This window comes from Bombus terrestris, unplaced genomic scaffold, assembly GCF_910591885.1.
Source record: "Bombus terrestris unplaced genomic scaffold, iyBomTerr1.2, whole genome shotgun sequence".
In the NCBI taxonomy this organism is placed as follows: Eukaryota; Metazoa; Arthropoda; class Insecta; order Hymenoptera; family Apidae; genus Bombus; species Bombus terrestris.
The window spans coordinates 6,501,658-6,516,226 of record NW_025963552.1 but is presented as its reverse complement, the minus strand read 5'-3'; the positions used below and the strand labels follow the sequence as shown (position 1 = coordinate 6,516,226).

At 35.9% G+C, this 14,569-nt stretch overlaps 1 protein-coding gene across 3 annotated transcripts in view; it reads right to left on the bottom strand.

Annotated features, from left to right (window-relative positions):
• Positions 1–14,155: 14,155 nt before the first annotated feature.
• Positions 14,156–14,569, bottom strand: part of LOC100650186 — a 115,342-nt gene continuing 114,928 nt past the window's right edge. For 2 of the 3 annotated variants that reach the window (XM_048414175.1, XM_048414174.1), the window contains one exon: positions 14,156–14,385. In XM_048414175.1, coding sequence (XP_048270132.1) covers positions 14,299–14,385 — 87 coding nt within the window. In that variant the 3' untranslated portion in view covers positions 14,156–14,298. The remainder of the gene's footprint in view (positions 14,386–14,569) is intronic. The other variant, XM_048414173.1, reaches the window with a different exon arrangement.

Here is a 14,569-nt window from a genome sequence, read left to right as displayed (position 1 = left end):
CGGTCCTCCTTTTTTATTGGAATTGACCAGAACGCCGAATTAATGTCAAACGTTGAGAAGAAATGGCAATTTCCCGCTTTGACTATGATATCTTCAATTCTTGGGAATGGTTGTGGTTCCGGAACTACAATTTTGTTTATCTCTCTGAAATCAATACATAGTCTATCTCTACGATTTGACTCCTTTTTAAAGGCTAGTGTCACTGGTGCTGCAAATGGTGAACTTGATTCCTCTATGAGATCATGTTCTAGTAGTTTCGTAATCTGGAATTCTATTTCTCTCTGATCTGGAATGCTACATCTGTATGGTTTCTTTGATATGTATTTATTTTCGATTAGCTTAATAGAAGCTTCTTGTGATTTCCTGGTTCCCACATCGAATTTGTGTTTAGCAAATACATCTTTATATCTCTCTATAAGTTGGCTTACCTCTGTTTTTTGTAGGTTATTTAGGTGTTCTAAGTTGTCCATAGGTTTACCCGTCTCCTTGTGCTCGGTAACGTTTACCTTTCTTCTCTGATTGTTCCTTCTTTCTTCTTTTCTATCAGCTATTATTTCCTCTTTGTCGCCTAATTTTTGGCTAACCCTCAAATTCTCGTCTTGTCTTAGTCTGAATTCCCTTATGGCGTCCAGCCCTAAGATGAGATCATATGTGAAATTATCATTGCGTACTATATACACATCTATCTCTTTCTCTATCTTGTTTACCCTCATTTTTAGTCTCGCCCGGCTACTCGTGAAGTCTTTCCCATTGATGGTTTTGAACATGCTCTTGTCTTCTTTTATGTTTGCTTTTATCTGATCAATGATCTTTTGGTTAATAAAACTTGCATTCGCTCCCGTGTCGTAGATACCTTTAATCTCTCTTTGATCATTGACTTTGACTCGCAGTTTTATCAATGGTATGTGCTTCTCCGGGCATTTTAGTTTTTTTCTTCCTCCTCATCCGATGTTCCTGCTATTTCATTTTCTGATGTGAACGCCTCCAGTGAATTTATTTGTTTGGGTTTCTTCTGGGGGTTTCTGTCTCTATTTCTACATAGTTCCACTGGGTGGAATCGGCCCGGAAAGTTCAGTGCTTCACAGATTGTGCATGGTTTTTTTTTGAATGGTGGGTTTTCCTTTTTAACCGCGTCTATCCTTCTTTCTTGTGTTTCTTTCCTTTTTCTCCAGTCTTCATGTTGTCCCAAAGTTCCTATTAGGTCATTTGTTGTCTGTATATTTTCCCTATCGATTTTGTCCTGGATTTCGATAGGTAATCCCATGACAATCAGGTGTATCCTCACCTCTTCATCCATTTTCCTTTTTACTTCCAATATTAGTCTTTCTTTCTCTATTGCATATTCTACGAGCGACCCTGAAAGGTATTTAAAGTTGTAAGCATATCGTATTGCCGACCAACCTTTATTCTTAAAAGTTTTGAGAAATGCTTCTTTCCAATCTTCCCAGTTGTGTTCTTCAGCTTTCAGTAGATTTGTTTGATACCACTTTTCTGCTGTTTTTCCTAGGTACTTTCTCAAACCTTTGATTTTTTCCTCATCGCTTTTTATTTTGTATTTTTTGCATTCCTCTTCATACTCTGCTATCCAGTTTGCGGCTTTCTGGGTTCCTTCAAACCGTTCTATATTGAAGTTTATTTCCTCTATCTCCCTCTTATCTCGTCTTTGAAGGGCCTCTAGAAGTCTTTCCATATCCAGGTTGGGTTTTTCGATTTCCGTCTTTGTTTTTCTTGTGTAGGTTATTTCTGCTTCCTCTAAGACAATGTCTCGGAATACGAAGTTTGAATCCGTATCGGTATACAATGCTGCTGTCTCATCGTCTATTGTGATTTTAATATTCCTATATTGGCCTACCTTGGTTAGACTGTTTGCGGTCTTTTTCACTGTTGGTAAACTAAATAATTGTTGGTGGTACTTTCTTTCTTGATATTCTGGGGGGAAAATATAGCACATTTCGTCTTCTGGTCTCCTGATAGATTCTATACTCTCTATCTTCTCCCCTTTCGCGTTCTCGATCATGACGACGCGTAGGTTAACTCTCAGCGGCATGGTGTAACGTAAATCACGTCAGAGACCAGGACACTGTAACCCCAAACTCTTTTGCCCTGATGTCACCTTAGGCGACCTCTTCTAAACATTCTCCAGACAGCCGATACTTGAACATTACACATGGCGACCTTGGCGACAATGTATATTGCCGGAGTGCCTGAGGGTTCATTTGTGCCCTAACGGTCCTTCCACCGAATGTTCTGGAAGCGTGGCAGCGGTCGCGTGCGCCTGCAGGGTGGTGGGGATGATGAAGGATGAAAAACAAAAGAAGAAACAGATGTCACCGAAAGTAAAAAATATTGTAAGAGCCTCAGTCTCGAACGGTCACGCCTAGAGCTCAGAAGTGTCTTATAAGTGTATAAACGAAGTAAAAATAAAGTTTCTTTTTTTTTTAATTTCTTTTTTTTTATTTTACGTGACATTTTGGCGATCCGTGCCAGGATCCATCAACTTCAAGAAAACGAAATTACGCATTTCGGGCTACGGTCAACTTTGAAGATTGAGGATCAGTGGACCACTGTAACAGAGCAGACACTTTCGACGTTTCGACAAAGGAACACCGCAACGGAACCTTTCCTACGGGTTAAACGATCAAGGTGAGCAAGCCCTGGATTCTTTTGTCAAATACAGATCGAGAACAGACAGCACAATTAGTATAACAATGGCAACGCCACGAGAAGACAAAACCGAAACTGTTAGCGCCGCTTTAACTAACAGCGGAATAGACTCAACAGTTAAAGCTTTGCTTGATGCAATGCAGAAACAAAATGAGAGACTGACCCAACAAATGAGTATGCTTACACTGCGTATGGATGAAGTTGTAGCAAACACAAAAACGGGAAATGTATCGGAGGCCAGTTCCCTAATAACTGTAGACGAAGTAACCCACACCGCTAAAGATCAGTCGGTCCTTCGAGAACCTCGCCCATTACTTCAAACACCACCTCAACCATCCTGGGAAAGGACTTTTCCTGAACAATATACGCAACCAGAGCTAAAAGCTGAGAGTGCATTAAAATGCATTCCGATATTAAACGGAAAGGATGATATAGACGTGGAGGATTTTATTCATGAAATACAAGAAGTAAGAATGATGTGTAGCGAACCAACACTATTACTAAAAATGATTAAAATAGAGAAGATTGTAGGAAAAGCCGCAATGGCAATCCGCAATATTCGTATTACCGAATTCGAATCTCTGTATGAAGCATTGAGACGTAATGTAGCTGCGCAAGTATCAGTGAGAGAACAACAGGACGAATTAAGAGGAATGAGGCAAGGATTAACTGAGAGCGTGCAAAACTATAACATCAGATTTCGAAGCGTTTTTAACAAACTCCAACACAGCATTACCAACGAGTATAGAGACGAACTAACTCGACGGGTGATGAACGAGCAACTATACATGGACTCTGTGACCGACTATGTAAGAGGCCTTCGTCCAGAAATAGGGCAGGCGCTAATGGCTAATCTCCCCCCAAATCTCATCGAAGCAGAAAGGAAAGCAATGAATATGGAAAGATACTTTCGCGAGCACAGCTCTCGTAGACAAATGACGCGACAAACAACCGCCCCGCCATTTTATCGTAACCAGGCTTCTCATCCAGTAGACAATCGCCTCGCTATTACAAGTAACACAAATAATAAAACTTCACTCACACAAAATATTCTACCAAGAACGAACAATTTTACGAAGTTTGGGAACAGACCATTAAGCGAAAAGACGCAAGCGAAATGTCCCCAAATGCAATCGATTGGGACACCTTCCAAATCAATGCCAAAATTTTCCGATACCGCTTCAAAGAAAAGCCCCTCCAGGAATAAACCACGTTCAAGAACAATCAGAATTAACAATGCTACCTCAGGAAGATTACCCACAATACTATTACAATTACCAGGACGACCAGGATTGCGATTTCTCGTTGACTCCGGGGCAGGAATCAACTTGCTTAAACAAAGATGCTACCCAGGAAAGACAACAATACCAGACACAAAGAAATTCTCCATGGGACATTCCGAATACGAATCTAATTCCAAAGTCAAATTGAATTTGTTCGACAAAAAGATAGACTTCTCTTTAATAGATGACGATTTCCCAATTATAGAAGATGGCGTATTAGGCTTACCCGGTTTGAATCAATATCGATTCGAACTCTCCAACGAAACATTGAAATTAGATAACAACACCCTTCTGCTGCAACAAGAACCAACCCTTGCACCAGGAGAAACCATTCAAAAAATTGTATACCTCGAAGGGAAGCCAACGCCAGTGTGCTTTATCAATGGTGGTAAGTCCTCAATTCAAGTTTCTAACATTATCGAAAATACAAATACCATAGATCAAATCCAAAAATTCAAATCTTCGATTCGACTATCGCACATAGAAAAACCTCTCAGAGAACCTATAGAAAAGATTCTTCTCTATTACATGGATGTATTTAATTTAGACAGCGAAACATTACCGTGTACATCTCTTGCTAAACATTCCATTACATTGAAAGAAGATAAAATCATCAACGTAAAATCCTACCGTCCTCCCGAATACCATAAAATCGAAATAAACAAACAAATGACGGAAATGTTAGACAAAAAGATTATAGAACCCTCCGACTCTCCCTATAACTCTCCCGTCTGGGTCGTCCCAAAGAAAATCGACGCGTCGGGGAAACAAAAGTGGCGAATAGTGATTGACTTTCGGAAGTTAAACGAATTAACGGACCAAGACGCATATCCATTACCCGACATTGACGATATACTATCGCAACTAGGGAACGCAAAATATTTCTCCGCTTTAGACTTATCCTCGGGATTCCACCAAATACCCATGGATGAGAATTCGAGGAAGTACACTGCATTTAGCACACCACAAGGACACTTCCACTATAACAGAATGCCATTCGGGCTCAAGAACGCACCCGCTACCTTTCAAAGAATGATGGACACCGCGTTAAGAGGTTTAATTAATAATCATTGTTTCGTCTATCTCGATGATATCATTATATTCGGGCAATCGATAGAGGAACATAATAAAAACTTAGCCATTATACTCCAAAGACTCAGGGAAGTAGGTCTAAAAGTACAACCGGATAAATGTGAATTCCTAAAACCCGAATTGGAATATTTAGGACACTTAGTGACTGCAAACGGAGTAAAACCTAACCCTGAAAAGATAGAAGCAGTAAAGAACTTCAAACTACCCAAAAATCCTACGGATGTAAAATCGTTCCTTGGGTTAGCCGGATACTATAGAAAATTTATTAGGAATTTCTCGAAAATTGCCAAACCGTTAACGGAACTAACTAAGAAAGACATACAATTCCACTGGACTGACAAAACACAACTTAGCTTCGATACATTAAAAGAAAGACTATGCCAAGCACCGGTACTAAAATACCCCGACTATACGAAAACATTTACGTTAACAACGGACGCCAGTAATGAAGGTCTAGGAGCCATCCTTTCACAAGATGGACACCCTTGTTGCTTCATTTCAAGGACATTAAACCCCCCTGAACGAAATTATACTACGACGGAAAAAGAATTATTGGCCATCGTTTGGGCAGTTAGAAGATTTAGGCAATATTTATTAGGCCGCAAATTCAAAATTCAAACAGACCACCAAGCCCTTAAATGGCTGCACAACTGCAAGGACCCCTCTAGTCGATTGATTCGATGGAGATTGAGATTAGAGGAATACGAATACGATATAGAGTACGTAAAAGGAAAGGAAAACGTAGCCGCTGACACCCTATCCAGAGTACACGCGATAACACAAACTGACGTTTTATTAAGACAATTCAGAGACTGGGAAAAATCAGAAGAAATACCAAAATTATTGAAACTAACATCTAACAAAGACAACTTTTTCCAATTAACAAAACCATATCTGGGCCCATATGACGAAACCGTATGGTTACAGAAAATATCAGACATACTTAAAACAAATAGAAAGATAGGAATAGGAGACAATAACTTAAACGCACAAGACAAAGCACACATAAAAAGATTTCTTTTATTTTTCAATGACCAACGCGACGACATAGAATTTGCTTACGAACCAATACAGAGTTTAAGCGAAGAGGAAATAGAACAAGTACTAAAAGAAAATCATGACTTGGTAGGACATCCCGGAATACAAAAGACGTACGACAGAATCCGAGGCAAATATGATATCCCACATCTAATAGACAGAATAAAAGGCAGAATAGGAACTTGCGCGACATGTCAAACATCAAAGACTACTCGGATAAGAGGAAAGGAGGAACCACAGATAACCGACACCCCGTTAGAATCTAACGACAAAATCGCTATGGATGTGATAGGCCCGTTGAAAAAGACCAAGATAGGAAACCAATACATTCTCTCTATACACGATGAACTAACCAAATATTTAATACTTGTGCCCCTAAAAACACAACAGACCCAATCAATCTGGAATGCTTTACTGAATCATTACATTTATATATTCTCCGCACCGAAACGTATATTAACTGACAGAGGACAAAGTTTCATTAGCGAGCTAATGCAACGATACGAAGAAGCATTTAGGATCAAACACATAAAAACCACCTCATTCCATCCACAATCCAACGGAAGCCTAGAACGAACACATGCTGTAATATCCGATATGTTAAAAGCTATACAAAACGATAATGAAACAGAATGGGATCAAAACCTAAATTTTGTGTGTCTAGCATATAACACTATGGTTCATGATGCCACTGGATATACCCCTTTCGAACTAACATTTGGACACAAGGCCAATCTCCCATCTACCATATCCCAAAATCCGCAAAGAACATACGCTGATGAGGTCAGCTTCAGGAAACGAGAATGGGATGCCAAGCTACTTAAAGCCAGGGAAACTCTAATGAAGAGTAAACAAAGATACCAAAGAGATCAAAGAAAAAAAATTATTAAACCTCAATCCATTTTTAGAGAAGGAGATTTGATATTAGTTCATAATGATCATAAAAAACACAAGTTAGATACTGAATGGTTAGGGCCATACACCATTGAAAAAGTAAAAACCCCTTATTACGAAATAATAGTGAATGACTCGATTAGGAAAATACATGGTAATCGTATTAAACCTTATTTTCCAGGACGGTCTTCACCTTCTCCATAAGTAGCTGTTATGCATTTTGTTTTTGTTTTGTTTTGTTGATTAAGACAAAGAAGAAAACACACTTTTAACCATTTAGTCCATAAAACAATCCTGAAGAAACACTAAGATTTTGGAGGACCAAAATCAATCTAAGGAGGGGGGTATGTAACGTAAATCACGTCAGAGACCAGGACACTGTAACCCCAAACTCTTTTGCCCTGATGTCACCTTAGGCGACCTCTTCTAAACATTCTCCAGACAGCCGATACTTGAACATTACACATGGCGACCTTGGCGACAATGTATATTGCCGGAGTGCCTGAGGGTTCATTTGTGCCCTAACGGTCCTTCCACCGAATGTTCTGGAAGCGTGGCAGCGGTCGCGTGCGCCTGCAGGGTGGTGGGGATGATGAAGGATGAAAAACAAAAGAAGAAACAGATGTCACCGAAAGTAAAAAATATTGTAAGAGCCTCAGTCTCGAACGGTCACGCCTAGAGCTCAGAAGTGTCTTATAAGTGTATAAACGAAGTAAAAATAAAGTTTCTTTTTTTTTTAATTTCTTTTTTTTTATTTTACGTGACAATGGCGTGGCGAAAATCGATTTATAAGGTTCAATAATGGGTTAATTCAGGGATCGATTCTGAAGTCTGAAAATCGAGGTTTTTTTATTATGAAATGATTGGATAAAGTACAAAAGTGAACGACAATTAATATGCGACTATAACAATCAATAGCGATGATTATCTAAACGGGAAATTATAAGTCTTTGGTACGATGTTTACCTGAAAATCGAGAATCGATTTTCAACGTCCTGAGCTACCTATCTTTCTTCTTCAGTCTTAAATCTTAAATCTTTAGTCTTTGCAATCTTAAACACTTATTCTATAGCCTTGTCTCTCTCTCTAATGTACTCTCTATCCGTCCGTCTGGAGACCACGTGCTTCTTCACTCGTCGTCCGTGCAACAAAGAAAGATCGGTCTCTCCGTTAGACACAGCCTGTCGTGCTACCCGTACAAAAAAAGAATCCCTATCCTAAAAGGACTCTAGGGATTTTACATCTATTTTTCCACGAACGACGCTTCCCGCTAGCAACTTTCCCTCATGGGCTGCTAGCATCTTTTTCTAACCACCGATATGGAGATTGACCGATTATCAGCAATGCTAATTTCCCTCACCTTCCGAACGAAGACTTTCCTCGACAAATCCGAGGATCTCGTGTCCTTAGACACACCCCATATAGTTTTTCCTCGGTGGCATCATCGGCACAGAAAGTCATTCTCTCTCGTGCGATCTCATCGACGAAAAGAGTAACGTCTTTACGATCAGTGAATATTTCACGTTTTGTTAACAAAGAGTCAGACTTGGACTTTGCGAGAGCGTACATCTATCATCCCGTTGACCGCGGATTCGTTATCGAACCTGAGGCCATTGTCACTAGTGTCGCGAGCGCTTAACCGCCATGGTTAATTGTCAAGACTGTAACATCTCCATTATTGTAATAAACTTCACTTGTGTTGTACCGCACCAATGGCTGATTCTCGTGAACATTCCTTTGACGCCCCTAACCCCAACCCTAACCATAACGTCAACCCGACATATATATAATACTATATAATATATACTATATACATTAGGTGGTAATGACAAAATCTGCAATCACTTAGTTGCCAACGTAATATTACGTTATATAATATTACGTTATATAGTATTAGATAGGTGCAAAAACAAGGACAGAGTTATAATAAGTTAACATTTATTACGATGCTTACAATCATCATAAGATTTTACTATTTACAAAAAAAATTGTTTATTATGTTATTTATATGTTATTTATCAGACGGTAGTTGTGTCTTGTTTGTGATCGTTTATACATATAGATCGTATTCGTATATTTTGCAAGAGGCAGATTATTTAATACATAATATCTTCCTTTATAATATATCTAATATCCTAATAATTAGATGAACGTAATACAAATGTTTAGAATCAGAAATTATCTGTTTATATAGAGATCTGTTTGATGCAAGATCTAAAATCAATCAAATCGGATTGTATGGATTGTGTATTTGTCTGTGTTAATCCTTTGACGTCGATACCAACGATGTATATAGCGAATGGCGGTTATCAGCCAAGATTATGAGCACGTACGCAAATAGACTAGAATATTTTGCAAGAATGAAATGTCTTGGTATGGTACGCTTTAATCTATCTATCCAAGTCAAAATAAGTATAAAAATCGCGTGGCAATCAACATATTTAAAAAAAAAAGAAAAGGAGAAACAGATGCTTCTGATTGTTTTTTAGTGCATTTTCATAAAATCTTCTAAATGTTTAATTCTCATAGAATAAAAGGGAGAGCATACGTTTGAATCTCAGCAGATTTTATTAATTCTTTGAAACCATAAATACAATATGAGTATTACATTAACTTTAGTTCATACATGTAACAACATATTATTCTGCACGTAACAGTTACATTTAATGAAACATTTATTTATCCAGTAAATCCATATTCTCTACTAAACTTTCGTTTATTAATAAAACTGCCATAATCGTCCACGCATTGTTCGCTTCCTTAATTATTTTTCAAAGTATAACGATAATCAATGATGCAACAGAAATATCACGTAACATCCCAACAATCTTACATGAGATTTTAGCTGTTTTTACTATACAAATTAAGTCATTATTAAAATAAGTCATTATAAAAATATATATGTCGGAGATGAAAGAACACCGGAACTCCTCCTTGGATTCGCGGGAATACCGTAACTCTGTAACTTAGCATAAACAAATGTCGCTCCGATTGTTCGAGATTTATGATCATGAGCTTGGGCTCGAGGCAACAATCAGTCGCCGAATGTAGCCGCGGTCAAAGGGATGAATGTTTTATCTAACAAAGGCACAGAGTAACTCTATACCTCTCCTTTAAAGAAATAGCCGTAGCGACACGTGGCAGTAAATATTTCAAAGGTTTCTGTTCCGTGGCTCGCCACACGCAGATCCTATCCTTCGGGTAAGATGATCTCCAGATGTCAATATACCTCCGCAGTATGTTTAGCTAACGCGAGGACCCGCAATAAATCTTAAGATTTAGTTAAGCAAAGTTCTTCATTTAGACAAACAGTCCTTGTTGCAACTACGGGAAGATAGGAGAAACCTATCCTCCACGAGCGTTGCCCCCCGTCAACAACCTCCCCTCAAGGGCGGCCAGCATCTCTTTCAAAACGCCGATATGGAGATCGACCAATTAACAACAGCGCTAATTTCCCTCACCTTTGGAACGAAAGCTTTCTTTGACGATTCCGAGGATCTCATATCCTTAGACCCACCCAACATAGTTTTCCTCGACGACATCGTCGAGACGGAGAGTCATTCTTTCGTGTGATCTCATTGACGAGTGACAGTACTATCTTACAACCAGTGAATACCTCACGTCTAGTTAACAAAGAGTTAGACTTGAACTGTGCGATAACATACGTTTATCATCCCGTGACCGCGGATTCGTTTGAACCTAAGGTCATTATCACTAGTGCTACGAGTGCTTAATCTTGTTAATAAGCCTGTGCTAATAAACTCTTCGTTGTATCACGACAATGGCTTATTCTAATGAAAATTCATTAAACGCCCATCTCCTTAATCCTGACTTCAATCCGACATATATATTTATATAATATATTACAATCATTTAATAAACTTTCATTTTCATTTAATATTTTCATTTAATAATTTAATAAACCTTCGTCCCGCAAAGGCAAATAAATTCACGCATAACATTTCTCTTCAGCGGCATTGTTCTAGGATTGTATTTGTTGAAAGAAGGATAGCATTAAGCGCCGGAATAAAGAATGACGAATCGTTATTCTTTAACCATCGTACTTAGACACATATTTATTGAGCTACTTGTATTTTAATCGAAGTCTAATATCCTCCATCTGTAGGCGTAAATATTACTGCCGTTGTTAATGTTATTTAAGTTTTACTACTGGAAAGGACATTTAAGTTTGAAGGCAGGCAAGTCTACTGTTCTTAAAGCTGACATTTAGACATCTAAAATTTTTTGTGTCTTTATTGACAAAAATATATTTGACTTTGCATATCTAAAATAAAGGATTTGCGTTATCTAAAATAAATAGATCATCTTTCTTTAGAAAATTTAATGTGGTGAAATTAGAATATGAGATAAAAGAAATACTATGCATATGATTTGATTGAAATTTTGAAAGTGTATAGACCCTGTTTTAGAAATATGAGTATTAATTCGGTAGACTATAAATTTATATTACAAAATTAACTGTTTTCTACTTTTGTTGTACTTTTCTTCTACTTTCTGGACATTTTACTGAAAATGCTGGAGATTTTAAATCAGTAATTAATAAAGTGAATTCATAAAATAACTTTTAAACGCATTGCTATCTAAAGTACAAATTCTTACGTTTTTAAAAATATATTCTTATAGTTATTGTATGTAACGTACTTGAATCTTTACGTGTATGGTTAAAATATTTTGTCCGCATTTTATTCAGTCATTTAAAATATCAAAGCAAACTTATTTCAAGTGAAAAATAATCCTCATTCCTATAAGCAGTATTCATTACAAGAACTAATTTTACATATGTAATCGTAACAAAAAAGAAACATTAAACAGGCATTTATAGTTATTGACATTTATCTTTTGTATGTTCATTTACGAGGAAATGGTACTTAATGTAAAAGCGACTGGATTTCATATTTTTAACTATTGTGTACATGTATTGAATCTTATTGTTCTTCTTAAAAATTAAATGAATACTCATAATCCTAAAACATCCTTTCTATGTTGTACTAGATATATATACAATTAAAATGTGTAATAATGTGAATGATAAACTAGTTCGAATAATTATTTTGCTTAAACGTAAGTTAATTGAAATCAGATGAATGTTATACACGCATTATACCGTGCATTATGAACTATTGATTGATTGATGCTCATATTTAATTATTAACGAGAAAATTAGAAAAATCAAATTGAATTTAATCTGTCCTTCTTATATTTATTAAGATGAGTTCTGGGGCTTGAAACACTCGAGATTAGAAATTTTGATTAATGTTTCACATTATGACTGGACGCTTGTTGTAATATCTTTTGTACGAGATACACTATACATACACAAGATCAAAATGGAATTTCGAAACGGTCGTATCGTTCAACAAAAATCTCTTTTATCTTTGATCCTCTTCATAAAAATGCAATTCTCCTTTACAGAACATCATATAACATTTATTGTACGATATATTGTTCAATTATATTTCGAAATATTCAGCTTCGAATCTTTACTTAATTATACTGTAGAATTAAATATCATACGTTATTTAAATATAGAGATAGACTAAACTTTTGCCCACATTTATTAAAGCTGTATCAACTGAGATGTTTAAATTTGCGAAATTTCATGGACTTTTATATTTAATTTTTCATCATGAATCCCGCTTTGCGATACAATACATATTAGATTTATAATATCTTAAATTTACAGTACCAATGCTGATTTTATCTGAAACTATTTGTTTGCAAATGATATCTTTCTTCGTTGGAATTACCCTTCACTTATAAATTAATAATTATTAACAATGAACAGTATTGTTAAACTTCAATAAAAATAGGATCGATAACTAAATGTTAGTTAAAGAAACTTCCTATTACAGGTATAACAAATCATATTGAATTTTGTTTAGAAAACAATAATAAAAATGGGTGTCTTTTTGTGAAAATAATTTACAGCATATCACTCGACTTATTCATATAAGAGATATTAGTTTGTTTAAATACCCTGTTGCACCCTTTTATTCATTTTCAACCCAATTTTTTCACAACATTAAAAAATATTTTAAGCCTGAAGAAAAACATGAAAAACTTCTTATTAGCATGATTTCATGCTAAACATCCTCTTAAGATATTATAAATCTTTCTTGTTTACTAAAACCAGAGCCTAACTGAAATATACGAGTATCGCAACAGGATTAATCGTAATACATGATTAAATACAAGCAATATGTAAGCTATATTTTTACTTTTTACTTCAGAAATAAATATTTCACGAGCATCGTCTTTAGCTTAAGGAAAATAAACTTGTGAAATTTAATTTAAAGCTTCGTAAAACATGGAAATGTTGCAGGATAACAAATCAGAAAAGATATATTAAATAAATCACAGTTCAAGTATCTATAACATGTGATTCTCTTAACAAATCTGTTTCATTCATCAAGCAACTGCAAAATTTCCGCAAAATCAGAAGCGGTTTCACAAATTATAGGCATTCGTAAGCATGATAGATAAGAGTTAGTATCGCGGCGTTTTAGAGTATCTATGAGCGTAATATGGAAAGTAAAAAGATGTATAATAAAAATAGTTCACTTTCCAAGCTATCACTAACATTGTAACGAATTATTATACATATAACGGCTCACGAAAGTACTCGAACGCTTACAGAAACTTTCCATGAATATTTTGTTGAAGCTTTTCATGAATTTCAAGATGTATTAGGCTGTCTCAAAAGTTTCTTTCGTTTTGTTCTATTACTACAAAATAGATCATACATAAATCGATAAAATAATATAAAACAAAAAGTGTCGTGCATCTATTATTTCCTTATGAAACGAAAGAAACTTTTGAAACAAATGTAAATAGGAATTATAAGATGCTTATTGATTACCATAGGTATTTGGACAGTTAATTATGTATTGTATAAATAAGTCACAATATTTTTAGTAGGAGCATTTTTACCCCTAATCAATCATATGTTTAAAAACACTCTTTACATTGTACATTAGTTTTTTGCTATGTATACGTCTGCAATAAGCATCTTCTAGCTTCCATATATATATATTTCCAAATTAGTCTCGATTTTTACCGGTGTAATCATGATAGACACGTCTCGTTACATTGAAGTGAAGTGAAGAAAAACACTAACACACATAATATATATTCGCAAAAATCTTCTATCTAATATTTTCGTCAACTACTGTATACACATTTATTAGATATTTGTGTGAGATTAAAATCGACAGATACGATAAAAGAATATTGTAGAGGTATAGCAATAAGAAAGTACAAGGAAAGTATAGCTCGTTAATTTGAATTACACCAGATTGTCAGTCATCTATCCAGCTTTCCGACTCGACCCGGAAGCCCCCGTATCGTCTCCCTTTTTCGCCGTTAACATCTTCTCAATTGCGCTACCAAATACCTACGGACAAAATTGTTCTTATAAATTTATGAATATTATGTGTTTACGTATTTGAATGAAAATTTTTATGAAACGAGATTTCGCGTTAAAATACGTAATAGTAAATACGATAACTTACATGTTCTTTTTACCAAGATGAAAATGTATATGTAAATTTACTTGATGTATATGTAAATAGAAATAT